This window comes from Leptopilina heterotoma, unplaced genomic scaffold (assembly GCF_015476425.1).
Source record: "Leptopilina heterotoma isolate Lh14 unplaced genomic scaffold, ASM1547642v1 Lhet_81, whole genome shotgun sequence".
Classification (NCBI taxonomy): Eukaryota; Metazoa; Arthropoda; class Insecta; order Hymenoptera; family Figitidae; genus Leptopilina; species Leptopilina heterotoma.
In genome coordinates this window covers 4,016,089-4,037,026 of record NW_025111185.1, presented here as the reverse complement: position 1 = coordinate 4,037,026, position 20,938 = coordinate 4,016,089, and the positions used below count along the sequence as shown (strand labels likewise).

At 28.3% G+C, this 20,938-nt stretch overlaps 1 protein-coding gene across 1 annotated transcript; it reads left to right on the top strand.

Annotated features, from left to right (window-relative positions):
* Positions 1–314: 314 nt before the first annotated feature.
* Positions 315–20,744, top strand: LOC122511204 (fatty acid synthase). The gene is made up of 16 exons (XM_043626317.1): positions 315–666; positions 4,417–4,667; positions 5,343–5,574; positions 5,802–6,220; positions 6,305–6,598; positions 7,045–7,255; positions 8,539–8,699; positions 8,794–9,111; positions 11,236–12,046; positions 12,144–12,539; positions 12,601–13,564; positions 15,467–16,463; positions 18,112–19,425; positions 19,491–19,745; positions 19,829–20,083; positions 20,225–20,744. The coding sequence occupies exons 1-16, from the start codon at positions 477–479 to the stop codon at positions 20,411–20,413; spliced, it is 7,257 nt and encodes a 2,418-aa protein (XP_043482252.1). The 5' UTR covers positions 315–476; the 3' UTR covers positions 20,414–20,744.
* The last annotated feature ends 194 nt before the right edge of the window (positions 20,745–20,938 follow it).

The window sequence follows — 20,938 nt, the reverse complement described above, 5'->3', positions numbered from 1 at the left end:
ATTGAACTTATTGAACTGAAGATATCTTTCGAGATTGGAATATAAAAAGAATTGAGAATAATTTATTATATGAAAGAAGGAAAAAAAAGATTTTAACTTTTTGACATATATGTATGTTGTTTTTTCGAATTTATTTTAAAAGAAAAAGTCAATTGCTTCCTGTAGTGCATTTCTAATTAACAGAGCAAGGCTACTCTGGGGTTAATGTCGATTCGTATTAAATTTCGATGGCTACCAAGTTTGAAGGAGATTGGGGTTTGGAGTTTCACATTCGATTTTAAAGTGGGGGTATCCGTTGTTATAAAAGAACGTTTAAAAATTTTCTCATTCTTACTCGGACTATTATATAATAGAGAAGCAAAATAAGGAAAATTTTTTCTCCATTTAAAATTAATGTGGTGTGATTAGTGAGAATATAATAATTAGTGGTGCTCATTTGGCGGGTCTATACATTTTGGATATTCAGCCTATTAAAGATGAGCGAAAATAAAACGACAACCACCGTTTGCAATGGCAAACGAGTCATTGCCGAAAGTCCTGATGAGGAAATTGTCATTTCCGGTATCGCCGGAAGATTTCCCGATTCCGATGATGTGAAACATTTTAAGGAAAATTTGTTCAATAAGGTAGATCTTATTTCGGACGACGATCGACGATGGAAATTGGGTCAGTTTTTTGTCAATGAATATTGAAATTTTTCTTTCGTTTCGTTTATTAATTATTGTTCATTATTTCAAACAGGGAAAATTTTCCGAAGAGTAGAAATAAATTTCATTGGGTTAAAATTTGTTTTAGAATTACAGTGAAAGTAATTTATTAGTAATAATTTCAAAAATTATTTTCTATCGAATTTTGTGAAAATTATTTTCTTTTCAATTTCTTAAAACAGAAATATTAGTTAATTTTACATGTTTAAAAAAAAGTTTTAATAAAAATAAATATTGATCTAATTGAAATTAGAACTGATAAATTATTAAATTTATTTGTTCTAATTTGAAAAGATCAATATTTATTTTTATTGCAACTTTTTTTTGTTAAAACTTGTAAAATTAATTGAACTAATAAATTATTAAATTTATTACATCTAATTTCAATAGATCAACATTTATTTTTATTTTTATGTTTATATTTATTTTTATGTTTTTCTGTTAAAAAATTAATTAATTTTGCATGTTTTAATGAAAAAACAAGTTTTAATAAAAATAAATGTTGATCTTTTAAAATTAGAACTAATAATACATAATACATAATAATAATTTGCTATTCCGTGAACAGAAAATGTCGTCTTTTGTTTTTCTATAGTAATTAATGTTTTGATAGAAATTTTGGTTAAGAGTATTCCCATATGTGTGATAACCACTTGATGCAAAGAAATTTTTTTACAAATAAAAGAAAAATGATCAAGACATGCCTATATTCAACTGATGTTAAAAATGGTAAATACATGTAATTTTTTCAAGAATTCTCTATTATTTTGTTAATTCTTATAAATTTAATTAGTGAACTGAATTTTATTTGCCACTTTTGTTTGACAAAAATAAATTGATTAAAGACACTTAAATTTTGAAGTTTAAATATTTAGTATGTTTTTTAGATTAAAATAGTGTTTTTCAATTAAATCTTTAGAATTTTTATTTCTTTTGGTAAATTCAGTCTCCTATAAAATGATAATTCAATAAACTTCAAAAAAAATTCCGCATTTTTTACATTTTTTGATACTCTTGCCATTCCGGTTACGCAGAATCGGGTACTTTATTTATTTCAGAAAAAATAATACTTATAAATTCTATTAAACATTTCTTTCCTTCAATTATCAACATTTCAATGTATTAAATATATTTTTCGGATGAATACTAACAATTATTAGGGTAGGCGAACACTATTTTTAAAAAAAGTATTTTCTACACCTTTTTGTCTAAAAAGTCGATTTCTAATTAAATCTGTTTTCTGAAAAAAGTTTTTATAAAAAGTTATAATTTCTAACGTTTATTTTCCTAAAATTTCTAAAATTCCATAATTTTGATAAAAATTAGAAAATTGTTTAAAAATAAAGATTAAATTTTCTGTTTCTCAATTACAATTCTGTTTACAAAATTATAAGTTTCTTTTTGAAAATGAAGAAAATTTTTTATAAAATTACTATTTCTTATCACAATTTGTTAACAAAATTCTATTCTTCTTTGAAAAAAAATAATTTGCATCATTTTTACATTTAAATTTCCAAAGTTAATATATTTATAAAAAATTTTTTTAGAAAATTTTAAATATCTTTAGGGAAAAAATCCCTATAATTTGTTAATTACGATTTTTAACCAGATTATTTAAAAATTTTGTTAAGTAATTTGCATAATTTCTATTTTTTATTATAATTTTTTAACGAAATATCAAGTATTTTTTTAAAGAATTAACAAATTTTCGTAAATTTTATTTTTAAATCATATGTACTTATTGATCGTGATTAAAAAAATAGAATATTGTTAGAAAAAAAAAAAATTTTGAAAATTACCTTTATTAGAAAAATAAATTTTTAGAAAATTAGCTTTATTAGAAGACAGAAAATTTTAAAATCACCTTTATTATTAGAAAAAAGTTTTTTAGAAATTCACCTTTATTAGAAAAAAAAATTTTAGAAAATACGATTTAGAAAAACTGTACCCCAACCATTATTAGAAACATAAGAATGAAAATTAAAATATTTGCAGAAATTATAATTTAAATCTTTTGAGTTTGAATTTTATTACATTTATATGAGCTTAAAAAATGTTTGAGGGATTTCATGAGAAAATTACATGTATAAAAATTACATTTGAAACTTGAGTTGAGTAGAGGCATGTTTTTTCACTTGGTAATTATATTTATTTTAATAACAGAAGCCATTAAAAAATCGCAAAAGGATCCAAGGCAAGAAAAATAGTAATTTTGATTTTTCGAGGATTTTCTAAAAATCTCGGTATTTAAATAACTAAATTATAATTTCCACCCCTTGGAAGCAATTTTTTTCGTTTGCTAATTATTTATTTTAATGTTAGAAGTCATTAAAAAATTTTGCAAGAATATCGAAGGCGGGGAAAGCAGTGATTTTGATTTATTTTATATTTTAGGATTTCTGAAAAATCCGTGACAAAAAATAAAAATCACTGCTTTCCCCGCCTTCGATCTTCTTGCAATTTTTTTAAATGGCTTCTGAGGCGTGGAAATGATAATATAGTTGAAATACCGAGATTTTTTAAAAAATCATAACTATTGTAAACATGCAAGAATATAAATTGAAATTATTAAATTTTTTCTGTGGAAAGCAGATAGGTAGATTGCTACCGTGATAATTCCTTAAATCATTCACGCGCGCATCGCGCGCGTAGGACTTTGCTAGTAGTTATAATAAATTTCAATAGATCGACATTTATTTTTATTATTTTATGTATATATATATATATATATATATATATATATATATATATTTGAGGAGCAAGTTTTCAAAACTTGATAAATCCATATTTTCTTATTTCGAGAAAATGAAACAAATGACTTTTCTCACATAACCACTATAGTTAATTTTAAATTAAAAAATTTGTATTAATTTATTCTTATAACAATGTTTTTATATTTAAGGCGTTCTGATTTTAATTAAACATTATCATAATTAAGTGATTTAAAGGTTTTGGTAATTTTTTTAAATAAAAAACATAAAAATTATAAGTCATCTTGGTTATGTCAAAAAGTTTTTAAATTAAAAATTCGTTGTTAATAAAATTTTTTTCTTACATTTAACAGTGACAGGTCGATTTGTAAGGTCTTTAAAATATTAAATTTATGTTTATCTCAATTTTTTTAAAAATGGATTTATCAGCTTTTGAAAATTTGCTCCTCATTTATTTTTATGTTTTTCTATTAAAGGATTAATTAATTTTACACGTTTTAAACAAAGAAAAGTTTTAATAAAAATAAATATTGATCTATTGAAATTATAACTGATAAATTATTAAATTTAGTTCCAATTTTAATAGATAAATTTTTTATTTGTACTAAAAATGGTTTTTTTGGTAAAACGTACAATTTGTTAATTTCTGTATTTTGCAAAATTAAAAAAAGGATTAAAGGTCTTGACGTTAAATCTATTTTAATTTAACGGCCTCAAACCTACTTTTGAAATTAAAATGAGCTAATTGTTTATTGATGTAAAGTTTGTCAATAAGTGACATCAAGATTACATCAAAAGACGTAAAATTAAAATTGCTTCTGGAAGCTTCTGGTAAATCTAATCAACAAATTTTTTTAAAGAAGTAGTTTTACTTTTTAATTAAATATTAATTTATATTTTTTTTTATATTTTGATTTTTTTGAGATTTGGAAATAGGAATATATTTTTGAATATGAATCTGATATTTACGAATATTAAAAATTAAATTTCTTTTTCAGATCATCCGGAAATTCCCCAAAGAACTGGAAAAGTGAATAATGTTGGAAAATTTGATTCCGTCTTCTTTGGAGTTCACTTCAAGCAGGCACACACCATGGATCCAATGTGCCGAATGCTGTTGGAACACACGTACGAGGCAGTCATTGATGCTGGAGTTAATCCTCGAAAATTGCGTGGCACCAGAACAGGTGTCTTCATCGGCGCATGTTTTTCCGAATCTGAAAAAACTTGGTTCTACGAAAAACTGCAGGTGAAAATAATTTTTCGTTTCCGAAAAAATCCACTTTTGTAAAATTATTAATCATTTTAATTCAATTTTAGTTAATTATATTAATTTAATGTAGTCAGTTAATTATTTTAGTTTGGTTCAGTTATTTATTTCAATTTAGTTTAGTTAATTATTTCAATTCAGTTTAGTCAATTATTTCAATTCAGTTTAGTCAATTATTTCAATTTAGTTCAAACAACTAGTTTCCTTAAAAGAAAATAATGTCAAAGTTCAAATATTCTTTTAAAATCACACACATTGTTCCAAATTAATTATTCATATAATTTTTTCGAATTTGAATTTATTTAAAATTTATTTTATTTATCTTATTTAAAATTAATGCAATGAGACATTTTTAATTTTATTTTTGTTAATGGAATGTAAATATATGCGTGAAATAATTTGACTGGATTTTCGAACAACACTGTGCGATATAATGCGTGTTTCCTGCTCGAATTTAAATAGCATTGACCTCTCGCGACTTATTCTCAACATTATCGACTTGTTAAATCAAATAGGGAGTTTTATTTGTTTTTATTATCATTTTCCGAAAGTGGAAAATTCTATTGACAATTGTCGTTTCTCGAAAGTGGAAAATTCTACTGACAATGAGAGAAATGTAAAGTTTTAAGTATATGAAAATTTGTAATTTTTCAGGTAAATGGATTTGGTATCACAGGATGCAGTCGAGCTATGCTTGCAAACCGAATATCTTACTGGTTGGGAATCAATGGTCCCAGTTATACTGTCGACTCAGCTTGTAGCTCCAGTTTATTTGCGATGGAACATGCATACAGAGCGATTCGTGATGGTCTTTGTGATGCTGCAATTGTCGGCGGCTCCAATCTTTGTCTCCACCCCTACGTATCCCTTCAATTTTCGCGTCTTGGTATATAAAATAAAACTGGCCTTTTCAATATATTATTTTTCTTGGAAATTCAATTTTTGCTGGTATTTTTCTACTAACAGAAAAACATAATTTTAGAGAAAAAATAATCTATACTGAAGACTTTGATAATAATTTTCATAAACTTATTTTTATTTAATAATTTTAAATTCGAATCGAAAAATCGATTTTCCAATTCGGTTTTTTCACTTTTCTTTTTTTTTCTTTAGGTGTCCTATCACCTGACGGACGATGCAAATCATTCGACGTCGATGCGAATGGTTACACTCGCAGTGAAGCTATCAGCGTAGTTTTTCTGCAAAAGGCCAAGGATGCAAAGAGAGTCTATGCAACTTATGTGTACGCTAAAACAAATTGCGATGGTTACAAGGAACAAGGAATCACATTCCCCTCAAGTGTTATGCAAAGTGTCCTTCTGCAGGAATTTTATCAAGATTGTGGAATTCCCCCGACAATGTTGAATTACGTAGAGGCCCATGGAACTGGAACAAAAGTTGGAGATCCTGAAGAAGTGAATGCTCTTGAAAAGGTTTTCTGTCCTGGACGAACAACTCCGTTGAAGATTGGTTCCATCAAGTCCAATATGGGACACTCTGAACCTGCCAGTGGTCTCTGCTCGGTCGCTAAGGTTGTCTATTTGTCGAATAATTAGTTATTAGACAATAATATTTTTCCATGTTTATATTTTTTAATATTTATTTACATTCGTTAGGTGGTCATTGCGATGGAAACTGGTTTTATTCCTCCAAATTTGCATTACAATAAACCGAGGGAAGGTGTAAAGGCCTTGGAAGATGGACGCATCAAGGTTATAACCGAATTAACACCTTGGGAATTGGGCTACGTGGGAATTAATTCCTTTGGTTTTGGTGGAGCAAACGCTCACATTTTACTTAGATCGAATCAAAAAGAGAAGGTCAACAATGGAGCACCTCCGGATGATTTACCTAGGCTCGTTGTTGTTTCCGGACGAACCGAAGAAGCTGTTCACACATTACTGAATGATGTAAATTCTTTGCCAAAATTTTTAATCAGTACCTTAATTATTAATTTCGTAAATTTTATCTTTTAATCTTAATAGGAGAGAACGCACGAATTATTCGTGCATTATTATTTTTATTCTTTTCTTTGTGCATTTCTGCATAGACGCAATTTTTGTTTAAAACTAGAAAAATAAATTCAAATTATTAAAAATCTTACCAGATACGATCTGGCCATCAGGCCAAACAAAGAAGTTTAAGATGTTTATTATTTAAATTATATACTTGTAAAAATTTCTTTTATCATTCAGATAAGTTGTCAAATAACTAAAATGAGCTTTCTTGAATTTTTCTTTAGGCGATCTGATTCAAAATTGTCAAATCTTTTGGTATCGCTGACAGAATTCAAAAAAAAAATTTTAATGAACTTTTAAACAAAATATTAATATTGTATATTTGAAATTTTCGAAAGATCGAAAGCCGTCCGGTAGATGTCGAGCACGTGAGACTGCTTCATGATATTCATTCTGAGGACATTCCGAGTCATTTGTATAGAGGATATTCCATAATGGGAGGAAAAGACGTTGGAAGCAGTCCGATTAAAGAAATTCAACATTTCCCGGGCAATAAACGACCCGTTTGGTTCGTCTTCGCCGGAATGGGTTCCCAATGGCCTGGAATGGGTAAATCATCTTTCATCTATCAAATAATTACGAGACGTGAATTCAATTATTTTCTAGAATTTTCAACTTAACTTCATTTCTAAATAAATTATTTTAAATGATTTTTCGAAAGTTCTTCTAGAATCCAATTATTATTTAAATACAAAAACTCGATTATTTATAATAATTGTAACTGTCCGTGCTTAAGTTATTAAGGTAAAATATTTTCAAAAAATTATAATAAAGAAATTTTTACAATTAATTTTTAAAAAACTATATTTCAATAATTTTTTAAAGATTTTAATGATATAGAATTGAAAAATTTCCAAACAACTGAAATTTGATAAAATCTTTTAAAAATAATTTAATTCTTGAAGAATATGAATAAAAATAATCAAATTTTTGAAGAATTTTAACTATAAATATTTATAATTTTTTAATAAGTCTAAAAAAGTAAATGTTTATAAATTTTTATTCACTTTGTTCGATATTGAATCAAAAAATTTTGATAAAGAAAATCCTAAGAATTAGTTTTTAAAAATATTTTAATGTAATTTTTTAAAAATAATTGAATTTCTTAAAAGAATTTTTGTAATATAATTTTTTCTCTAAAATGTGAAAAATAATTCTAAAATATTATTTTTCGTGTGTATTTGAATTTTCGGAAAAATGTAATTAAAAATATTGAAAATATTGAATTTTAAAAAATTAGAAGCGAATTTTCATTTTTAAATTTTACATTTAAAGATTTTTCATTAATATTTTTGATAATTCAATTATTTACAAAATTTGCAATTGAAATTCTTCAAAAGTTGATTTTACGAAATTGTAACAAAATACCTACTTGAAAAAAATTAATTATTTTCAATTAAATTTTAGAAAATTTCAATTATTCAAAAAGTTTTTTTTTTACAGATATATATTTGAAAAATTTAATTATATCTTAAAAAAGTGATTCAAAAATTATTTTTTGAAAGATTCGTTTATAGTTATTTTTCGCACTTTAAAAATCGATATAAGTTACATTTTATATTAGAATATGTGGTATTTTGTTGCAATATTTAAAAGAAAAGTCGAAAAATTCGCAATTTTTGAAAAAAAGTCGGAAAAAGTGATAATTTCTTTAATTTCCCAGACAAAAATTTTTTTTCCCTGTCATTTCCCTGATTTTACTGACAAAAATGTTGTTTTCATGACATTTTCCTAACTTTACTGACATGTGGCCACCCTGGCAATTGTCTTAAAAAATTTGTGCACATGAGACGAATTTATATTGAAGAACACAATTTTTTTTTAAATTTCAGGAGAAGCACTTATGCGTTTCCCCATTTTCGCTGAAGCTGTACGAAAATGTGACGCTGTTCTAAAACCCCGTGGTGTTGATATTTACAATATTCTGACAAGCAAGGACAAGAAGATATTTGACAATATTCTTAATTCTTTTGTTGGAATTGCAACTGTCCAGGTAAAGATGAACTCGATTGGAAAGCGAAGGAGTGATCCTCGCTTGAGAGGAGAGTGAGAACGTTGTTTTTAACGATTAAACCAAACAATTTCAGATCGGTTTGGTTGATTTGCTGACATCCGTGGGTATTACACCGGACTATATAATCGGTCATTCTGTCGGAGAATTGGGTTGCGCTTACGCCGATAAATGCTTCACTGCCGAACAAATGGTACTTTGTGCTTATTCCCGAGGTCTCGCCTCTATTGAGACTGAAGTTGTGAGAGGATCAATGGCCGCCGTTGGTTTGGGATACGAAGATTTGAAGGATTTGTGCCCTCCTGATATTGAAATTGCCTGTCATAATTCATCAGACAGTGCGACCATCAGTGGACCAGCGGAATCAATGAAAAATTTTGTTGCCCAATTACAGGTCTGTTTAAATTAATTCCGCTTCCTCGTGGTACAAGTATTTTTATTTCTTTTCCTTTAGAGTAATTACCAGGGCTCGAACCAGTGAAAGTATTTAAAAATACGGACTTTACGGGCCAAAAATGAAAAATTACGGACCAATTACTGACAAACATATAACCAGTTCGAGTCAAATAAGAGAACATTTTACTTAAAACTATAAATTTAATTTTTCATATCTTCATGTTTTATATTAATTAAAAATGGCAAATTAATAAAATCATTTACAATTCAATTATTATTTACAAAGAATTTTTAACTACAATTCTTCTTAAAATCGATTATTTTTAATAATTTTCGAAAAAGTTCTTTGACAATTTTCAAATACATTTCTTTACAATATTCAATTCTACGAAATTTCAATTATTTGTAAATTCTTCAATTAAATATATATTAGAAAATAAGAACTTCAAATAATATAAAAAAAATCTGCAATTAAACTTTTTCAAAAAAATTAATTTCAAAATTCAATTATTTTTAAAAATTCACGATATATTGCTTTTAATAATCAATTATAATCTAAAATTTTAACTGAAACTAATTTTTAAATCAATTTTTATTAGAAAATTCTATACTAGAATTTAATTATTTAAATACAAAAATAAATAATTTATTGAATAATTGAATGTTTCTTAAAATTCAATTCCCATAAAGAATCGTTATCAAAAAGATTTCAAATAATTGAATTCTATTAACGAATTTTAATAAAATTTTTAAGAATAATTACATTTTTCGAGAAATTGGATTAAAATTGTATTAAAAATAATTAAAATTCTGCAATAAGTTTTATTATTTGTGAAAATAATTGAATCCGTAAGAAGAATTTTATTACTTTTGAATGATATTTAATTTTTGCGAAGAATATTATTACTTTTGAAAATAATTAAATTTTTGCAATAATTTGTAACGTTTACAAAATTAAATTTTTTTTGTGTTTTTAACTAAACATCTTCTATAAATCCATTATTTTTAATAATTTTTGAAAAAGTTCTTTAAGAATTTTTAAATTCATTCGTTTATAATTCAATTTTACAAAATTTCAATTACCTATTCGTAAATTGTTTAGTTAAATTAAAAAATTTAAATAGTTAAAAAAAAAATCCGCAATTAAAATTTCTGAAAAAAAAATAATTCCGCAGAATTGTTAGTTAAAAATATGAAAAATTCAAATTTTCAAAGATTTTTTAAATTCAATTATTTCTAAAAATTTACGCTCTAATGCGTTTAAAATTCAATTATAATCTAAAATTTTAACTGAAATCCATTTTTAAGTCAATGTTTATGAGAAAATTCTACTAAATACAAAAATTAAAATTTATCGAATAATTGCATGTTTCTTAAAATTGAATTCTAATAAAGAATTTTATCTATAAATTTTTAAATAACTGAATTCTTTTGACGAATTTTAATAAAATTTTTAAGAATTTTTTCCAGAAATTCGATTAAAATTGTATTAAAAATAATTGAATATCTGCAATGAGTTTTATTATTTATGAAAATAATTCAATTCCTAAAAAGAATTTTATTATTTACGAAAATAATTGAATCCCTCTAAGAATTTTAGTATTTATGAAAATAATTGAATGATTGAGAAGAAATTTATAAAAAAAATTTGTAAATAATAACATTTCTGTGAAATTTATATTATTTTTTGAAAATAATTAAAAGTTTGTGTAGAATTTTATTAAATTTTTTTTTAAATAATTGAATTCTTTTCTGAAATTTTATGAAAATAGTAGATATTGAAAATCATTGAATTGAGGAAAATTTTTGAAAATAATTGAATTTCGAAGATGAATTTAATTATTTCTAAAGATATAATTGAAATTTTGAAGAGAATTTAAAAAAATTTTTGAAAATAATTGAATTTCTGCAATCATTTGTAATTTCTCTAAAATTCTCAAAATTATATCGTACAATTTACGAACTTTTCATCTTTTTTGAATGAAATTACGGACTTTAGGGACCTTTTTTCAAAAAAACGGACTTTTACGTGATTTACGAACCTAGTTTGAGTCCTGAATTACTGGCACTTAATTCTATTATTTTTGAGTAATTAACATTGAATTCTATAATTTTTGCCCAGGCGAATCAAATCTTCGCCAAGGAAGTTCCCTGCAGCAATATTCCCTACCACAGCAAGTACATTGCTCCAATGGGTCCAAAATTGTTGGCCTACTTGAAAAAGGTGATTCCAAATCCAAAAGCACGCTCCAACAAATGGCTCAGTTCGTCAGTACCAAGAAGTGAATGGAATTCGACTCTCGCACAATTGTCGTCGGCAGAATATCACACGAATAATCTCTTGAGTTCAGTACTTTTCGAAGAAACCAGTGCCGCCATTTCTAGGGATGCAGTGACTATTGAGATTGCACCGCACGGTCTTTTGCAGGCAATTCTGCGAAGATCACTCGCTCCAAGTGTTGTTAATGTGGCTCTAACTAAGCGTGGCTATAAAGATAATGCAGAAATGTTTCTTCAAGGTCTCGGAAAATTGTACAATATTGGTCTTCAACCCGAGTTACACAATATCTATCCTGAAGTTCAATATCCAGTTAGTCGTGGCACTCCTATGATTTCGCCGCTTATTCGTTGGGAGCACTCCGACGATTGGTATGTAACTTCTTATCGAATGCAAGAGAAGATTGTATCGGGAGAGAGAATAGTTGAGGTGACTCTTTCCGATGAGGACTTTGAATACATGTCTGGACATGTGATTGACGGGAGAAATCTTTTCCCGGCTACTGGATATTTGACTCTTGCTTGGGAAACCGTTGGAATGATGAGAGGAGAATTGTACACTGAAGTTTCGGTGGTATTCGAGGATGTTAAATTTTTGAGAGCGACGTCTATTCCAAAGGAGGGCAGCATTGAATTAACGGTCATGATACAGAAGGGTAATTGATTTCAGTTTCTGAATAAATTGTCAAATTCATAGTAATTGATTAATTTGCAATAATGATGTATTTACTCAAAATTTTGAAATAATTTCAGGTACTGGAAGATTTGAAGTAATCGAAGGCGGCGTAGCAGTCGTGACAGGATTTATCCGGGCGACACAAAATCCATCTGATGAGAGAATTAATCCTGACCTAACGCCCAAATTAGAGATGGATGAAGATATGCAGACTAGAGATGTATACAAGGAGTTGAGACTTCGTGGTTATCAATACTCTGGATTATTCCGCAGCATAAAAAGTGCTTCGATAAAAGGAGAGAAGGGCCACATCGCTTGGGCCAATAATTGGGTTGCTTTTATGGACAACATGCTGCAGATGCAAATCTTAGGTTCCGATACCAGAGGACTCTTCGTTCCAACAGGAATCCAGAAACTTGTGATCGACACCAAAGTGCATTTAAATCAAATTCGAGCAATGGGTGAAGAGAAAGGTAAGAAAATTACTTTCTCACTAAGATTTGAACCAAAAAAAAATGTTATTTTATTTTTCAGTATTTCCCGTCTTCGTATACAAGGATTTCTCAGCTCTAGTTTCCGGCGGAGTTGAAGTTAGAGGTTTAAAGGCGAGTGCCATCTCGCGAAGGAAGCCAGCCGGAGAGCCAGTACTCGAAGAATACAAATTTATCGCTCATCGTGATCGAGCTGAAATTCCGTTCCAAACGGCTATTCGTATCGCAACACACATTGCGCTTGAATGTCACTTGGGAATTAAAGTAAAATCAGTGGAATTAGCAGACGATGAGAATATTTCCATCGATGATTTGGTATCACCAAAAATATTGGAAACCCTCGGTGACATGCCTCTTATTCAAGCAGATGTTAACATCGGCACTACGAAAACTTTCGAGGAAAATGAAGCTCTCACCAATATTATTCTCAATGATCCAAAGAAAGTAGTAACAACCGAAGCAAATGCTTTGATTGCAATTGGTCATCAACTCTTTACGAAAAACAAAACCGAAGATTTAAAGAAATTGCTCTTCGCCGTGAAAGATGGGGGTTTTGTAATCAGCTGTGAATCAAATGATGCAATTATTCCCGACTCTACCGAGAATAATGATGCAGATATCGTACTCGAGAAAAAGACCGAGAAAGGTGTTGTAGTTTTACTTCGTAAACGAGACAGACTCATTAAATATTCATCTGTAATAAAAATAAACAACAGCGAATTCTCTTGGGTTGAGGAAATGAAAAAGACACTAAAAGCTGAGGCTGAGAAGGATTTCAGTGGAAATTTGAGAGTTGTTATCGTGGCGGAAGGAGATTTTGAATCGGGATTAGTTGGACTTGTTAACTGTTTGACCAAAGAGCCAGGCGGTGAAATTGTCAGAGGTGTATTAATACAAGATTCAAAAGCTCCTGAATTCTCTATAAATAATCCGTTCTATTTGAAACAATTGAAAATGGACTTGTCGGTTAATGTTCTACGTCCTGGAAATTGTTGGGGTTCTTACAGGTGAATTAATAGAAATAATTAAAACAGGGTTGCCACAGGTCAGGAAATTGAGGGAATTCAGAGAAAAGTCAGGGAAAGTAAAATTGCTCAGGGGAAGGTCAGGAATTTTTATTAAAAGTACTGGAAAAAATTTAATTTTTAGAATTCATAAGAAAATGATGAATTTTGGTGTATTTTTTGTTTGAATAATTTACTTAAATATTTCAAAATTGATTGAATTTTAATAGAGTTGCATTTACAATTTTCATTAATAGATGAACTTTCAAAAGTCATAAAATTCTTCGCAGAAATTCAATAATTGAATTTTTAAACATAATTACTATGTTAAAAATTTTAAAAATTTCTTGTCAAAATTTAAATTATTATTATCAAGAATAAAATTCTACTCTAACATTCAATTATTTTCAAAAATTTTAATAAAATTATTGACAAAATTTCAATTATTTCCAAAATTTTTCAAAAATTTAATGATTTTCAAGATCTACTATTTAAATCAAATTTTTCAAATAAACTCAATTTTATAAAAAAATTTAATACAATTCTTCACAAGAATTCAATTATTTCCTTAAATAATGAAATTCTTAATAAGAATTCAATTACTTTCTAAAAATTTTCATAAATTTCTTGAAAGAAATCAATTATTTTCAAAAATTTTGATAAAATTATTTTAAAGAATTCAATTATCTTCATTAATAATAAACTCATCGCAGAATATCAAATATTTTTAATATTATTTTAATTGAATTGCTTGAAAAATGTAATTATTCTTAAAAATTTTATTTAAATTCGTCGAAAGAATTGAATTTTAAAAATCATTAAATTATTTAAAAAATTAATTTTTTTTTTATTTAAATAATTGAATTCTCGAGGAATTTTCTAATAAAAATTAATTTAAAAATGAATGTCAGTTAAAATTTTAGATAATAATTAAATATTAAAAGCATTATAGCGTGAATTTTGAGAAATAATTGAATTTTTGAAAAGGTTTCAAATTAAAATCTTTGAAAATCTGAATTATTCATAATTTCAACTAACAACTTTTTTGAAATTGTTTAATTGAATTTTTTCTGTTGAAATTATTTAATGTTTTTATTTTTTATGAAATATTTAATTGAAGAATTTCCGAATAATCAAAATTTTATAAAATTGATTTTAGGAAATGGAAGGATTTGAAAATTCTCAAAGAAATTTGTCAAAAAAATATTAAAAATAATAATTGATTTAAGGAAGAATTTTAGTTCAACATTCTGGGTAATAATAATTGAATTTAAATAATGAAAATGATTTTTGAAGTATTTACAGCTAACAATTTTCTTATAACAAAAAAATAATTATTTTATCACTCGGTCATCTTTAATTATTATAAGTTATTGAATTTCAAAAAGATTTGAATTTGAATGTTTTGAACATCTTAATTCCTATCTTATTAATATCTTTAATAATAAAAAAAAATAAAAATATTAAATATTTAAAATATATTAATAATATATAATATAATATTATATAATATTATTATTATTATTATTATTATTATTATTATTATTATTATTATTATTATTATTATTATTATTATTATTATATTATATTATTATATTTATATTAATATTTATTTATTTTATTGATTAAATATTTATTCAAAAACAAGTTATTGATGGTTTCGAATAATTTTACAATTAAAGAAATTCGTGAATAAATGTAATACCTAGAACATTTTTTGATTATTAAACAATTTTTAGAGTGAATCAGAATATTCCTTAGGGACCGGACAGAGTGAAAATGTTGTCTGAAAATCAGGGAAAAGTCAGGAAAAAAGAAAATTAAATTGTGGCAATCCTGATTAAAATGAATTAAAATGAATTTCATGTCAAGATTGAAATATTGAATAATTTTCGTTTTTTCCAGACACTTGCAGTTACCACCAGTAGAACCGAAACTCATCCGTCACTTGTGGATGAATCAATTGGTGAGAGGAGATTTAAGTTCCCTGTCATGGCTCGAAGGACCACATCCACCGGGTTTCAAACACGACGATCTAGTTAAAATCGTCTACGCTCCTTTAAATTTCCGAGATATTATGCTGGCCACTGGAAAACTAGCCGTAGAAGTTGTGGCAAAAACCAGGCAATTACAAGATTGCGTCATTGGATTTGAATACTCTGGCATTGATCCCAAAGGCCAACGAATTATGGGCATGTTGAACAGCCGGTGCCTCTCTAATATGCGTGTGATAGACAGAAATCTCTGTTGGGAAGTTCCCCACAATTGGAGTTTAGAAGATGCGGCAACAGTTCCTTGCGTTTATGGCACTTGCGTCTATGCGCTTTATTTGAGTGGAAAGATGAAGAAAGGCGATAAGGTCTTGATACACGCTGGTACCGGTGGTGTTGGCCAAGCGGCTATAAATCTCGCTCTTTATGAGGGTTGTGAAGTTTTCACCACTGTTGGAACACCGGAAAAACGGAAATTCATTAGAGAACACTTTCCACAAATTCCTGACGATCATATCGGTAATTCTCGTGACACAAGTTTTGAGTACATGATTTTCCAACAGACCGATGGTCGTGGTGTTGATATTGTTCTGAATTCGTTGGCTGAGGAGAAATTACTCGCTTCTGTGCGTTGCTTGGCTGACAATGGTCGCTTCTTGGAGATTGGAAAGTTTGATCTTGTGGCGAATAATCCGCTGGGAATGGAAAATTTCTTAAAGGAGATCAGTTTTCAGGGTGTGATGTTGGATAATATGTTTGATTCTCCTGATGAAAGGAAAATTGAGTTGAAACATCTTGTGGATAAATATTTACGTTCGGGTGCTATAAAACCATTGACGAGGACTGTGTTTCCGAAGGATCAAGTGGAAGCTGCTTTCAGGTACATGGCAGCGGGAAAACATATTGGCAAGGTAATTTTTTCAAATTAACTTATCTATTTGTTGCTTGTAGTTTTTACAGACTTCTGACTCGATAATTAATTTTAAAAAAGTAGTAAAAAGGTAGCTATCAAAAAATTAAACTTGACGACCAAAAAAACTCTTTTTAGACACTTCACAAAACTGACAAAAATTCCATTCTATATTTTATTTTCCTGACTTTTTCTAAATTTTCATCAAAAATATTTACTTCATTCTCATCCTGTTAATAAATTGAATTCCTGCAACGAATTTCATTATTCATGAAAAAACTTAAATACAGTAGGATCTTTCAATAGTGCAGTTCTGAACAGTGCAGTCATTAGTGAGTTGAGTTGACAAGGGGTTTCGGGGGGCAAAGGGAAAGGGAATCTGTGACGTCAAATACCGTGCTGTCGCTTATTTGATTATTTAGAATCATTTAGTGATGCCCGGTATTTAGTAGTGGGGGACCCTTAATTGATTGATTTCCTGAGAAATTTTTATTATTCATGAAAAGAATTGAATTCTTAAGAAGATTTTTACAAAAAATTTTTTAAATAATATTGAATTTTGTTTAGAAATTTTATGAAAATAGTAGATATTGAAAATCATTTAATTGCAAAAATTTCCAAAAATAATAAAATTCTACAATGATTTCTATTAAAATTTTTGACAATAATAAAATGTCTGTGTGGTTTTTTATTAAATTTTGTTGAAAATAATTGAATTCTTGTGAACGATTTTATTAGAATTTTTTTTAAATAATTGAATTTTCAAGAAGAAATTTATTACTTTTAAAAATAATTGAATTCTTCTGATGAATGTTGTTATTTATGAAAATAATTGAATTTTGCAAAGAATTTTATTAAAATGCCTCAAAATAATTGAATTTTCGGGAATAATTTTGTTATTTATCGACAGAATTGAATTCTTTTGAAAAATTATTTAGGTAAATAAATAATTGAATTCTTGGTAAGAATTTTATTAAAATCTAAAAGAATAATTTTAATTACTTCAAAAAACTTGAATTAAAATTGAATCGTGAATTTCGAAAAAGGCTCATCTCTGATTTTTTTCAATTATTATTATTATTTATGAAAATAATTGAATTCTTGCTTAGAATTTTATCAAATTTTTTTAGATAATTGAATTTCCATAAAAAATGTTATTATTAGTGAAAATAATTAAATTATTTTGAAGAATTGTATAAAAATTTTGTTAAATATCTGATTTTTTGAAATGTTGTTGAAAATGATATTCTAAATTAATTGAATTCCAGTGGAAATTTTATTATTTCTGAAAATAATCGAATTTGGGATGAATATTATCATTTTCTTTTTTTAATAATTGAATTCTTTTGCGAAATTTTATGAAAATACTAGATATTGAAAATAATTGAATTTCGAATATTTTTTGAAAATAATTGAATCGTTTTAAAGAATTCGATTACAATTTTTTCGAATAGTTTTTTGATTTCTAGTATTAGAGAATTTAAAGTAGTGGAAATTCTCAAAAGAAAAAAAACAGAAATAGGAGCTTTTAGTGGGTGAAATCTAGAAAACGTACCCAAATAGTAGCATAACGTAAAAAAGTAGTAAATAGTAGGTTTTAGTAGATGAGTGCGAAGCCTGTCTTTAATTTAATTTGAAATTTGTTTTAGGTGATGATAAAAGTATGCGAAGAGGAAGATCCAGTGGATGGTCTGGTTCCAGCTCTGCCCAGATATCACTGTTTGAAAGGTTGCAGTTATATTCTTCTTGGAGGTCTAGGTGGATTTGGATTAGAATTAGCCGATTGGCTAGTACTCCGAGGAGCAGAGAACTTGGTGTTGACGTCTCGAACAGGAATAAGAAACGGTTACCAACGTATGCGAGTAGAACTGTGGAGAAGCTATGGAGTGAGAGTTGTCATCGTCCCAGGAAAAGACGCATCAAAGAGAGAAGATTGTCAATCAATTCTCAAAACTGCAGCTGAACTTGGACCAATTGATGCAATTTTCAATCTGGCAGTAGTTTTGAAAGACAGTCTATGGGAAAATCAAACAGCCGAGACCTTTGAGGAGTCCTTCAGATCAAAGGCTTGGAGTACAAAACTACTAGATGAACTGTCGAGAAAAATGTGTCCGAAATTGCGTCACTTTGTTGTATTTTCATCAGTATCTTGCGGTCGTGGTAATGCCGGACAGTCGAATTATGGAATGTCCAACTCCGTCATGGAGAGGATTTGCGAGAGGCGTCACGCTGAAGGTTTACCTGCTTTGGCCGTCGAATGGGGCGCAGTGGGAGATGTTGGTCTCGTGGCAGAAATGCAGGAGGACCACAAGGAATTAGTCATCGGTGGAACTCTCCAACAGACCATTCTATCTTGTCTGAAGGAACTTGATGGTTTTCTACGACAAGATAAACCTATTGTCGCGAGTATGGTTGTCGCGGAGAAAAGAGCAGGAGGCGCTGGAGCGACAAACATTGTCGACGCTGTCCTCAATATAATGGGTCTGAAGGACCTGAAAACCGTGAGTCAACAAACTTCCTTAGCCGAGTTGGGCATGGATTCAATGATGGCTGTCGAGATCAAGCAAACACTAGAGAGAGAATTCGAAGTCTTCCTCACGGCTCAAGATATTCGTAGTCTTAATTTCGCCAAACTCGTACAAATGGCAAGTCAGGATCAGGAAACCGAGAAGAAACTCGCAGCCGCCAAGGATAAAAATAAAAATACAGAATCAATCGCCGGAATGAGACTCTTAATCCGTGTCTTGGGTACCGGTGATCTCAATCAAGACGAAGCTTACGAATTACCATCAAAGAATGAACCAGGCAGACAGGAAGTTTACCTCATTCCTGGAATCGAAGGTTATGGAGCTGTATTTAAACCACTCACTGAAAAGATGAAATCACGAGCTATTTGCCTGCAACTTGTCAAGAATATGAAAACGGAACTTTCCATAATTGAGATGGCTAAGCAACTATTACCCGTGAGTAAACTCTACATAAAAATTATCTACTCAGTAACTTATTTTACCATCTCTACTATTTTTAGATTGTACTCGAGAGATCGAAGAATCGTAGAGATTTTGTCCTGGTAGGCTACTCGTTTGGATGCGTCGTAACGATAGAGCTTGCCAGGTTATTAGAAAACGAAGGTTTTACCGGCAGAATAGTACTTATTGACGGTTCCCCGGAAATTATGAAAAAACTCGTTGAACAACAACTTCCTTCCACTCACAAGGGAGAATTGGAAACAAACTTCCTTTTAGGTTTAATGGACATAATGGCACCGAATTTAAGTGGCGAAGTAAACAATTTTCTCATTATGCTCTTAAAATGTTTCATTCTCCGAATAACTAATTCTCAATAATAATTCATTTTCAATTTCAGTTTCTCGTCAAATTGGAAAAATGTACAAATTGGTATCAAAAATTGGAGGTATTAACCAATGAAGTGCCCAATAATCCAATAATGAATGTCGCGCCAGAAGATCAAAGAAATATTTGTACAGCTGTTTACAATCGTCTATTAGCATTGCAAGCCTATAACTATGCAACATTAGCACCTATCAGATCACAAATTATTCTCCTCAAGCCATCGCAACCAACTCTTCGTGAAATTTCAGACGATTACGGTCTTCGAACGGTGCGTATTTTACTTTTAATTCAATTTCAGTAATATAATATTTTTCGTGTATAAAAAATTATGCAATGAAACAATTGTTCGAAAATCAAAACACGTGGGATAGGCCATTAATAATAATTCTTTAATTGGAAACATTTGCAGATAACACGAGACAAAGTGGAGATTTACACGCTGGAAGGAAATCATGTTACTATCTTAGAACACGATAAAATAGCGTGTGCAATCAATGGTGAGCCTTTGGAGGATGCAGATACATTTAAAGCAAGCATAATGGAAGACTCAAATACTGTAAGAACTTCGATAATGAGCGACAAACCTAGTAGAACCTAAGCAAACTTTTTAAGGGCTTTCCAAAACAATTGGGAGCTATTTCATTTTTAACAAAGAAAAAAAATTAAATCCAATTTTAAATTTTATATTCACATTGTATTTTTTTAATTTATGGGTTCAATTTAATGGTTTTATATAAATAGCATGAAATTGTTTTCAAATTGTCAATTTTTTTTTGGTATGAGGAGAGAATTTAAAATATGTTCTAGATTAAAATATTTTTTTAACTCTTAATAAAAATCTCATTTATTTAAAAATTCACCTGGCAAGATTGTATAGAATCTTTGTTTTCGATAATAAATAGTTATTTATTAAAATCATTTAAAAAAAATTCTTTTATTTTAAAATCCAGGGTGGTCACAATTTTTAGTTTATCGATTTCCCTGACAATTTACTGATACCTATTAAAACTATTTTCCCTAACAAAATTCTTTTTACAGTCTAAAAAATTAAATTTTTATAAATTTTTATTCATTTTGTTCGAAATTGAATCAAAAAATTTTGATAAAACAATTCTAAGAATTA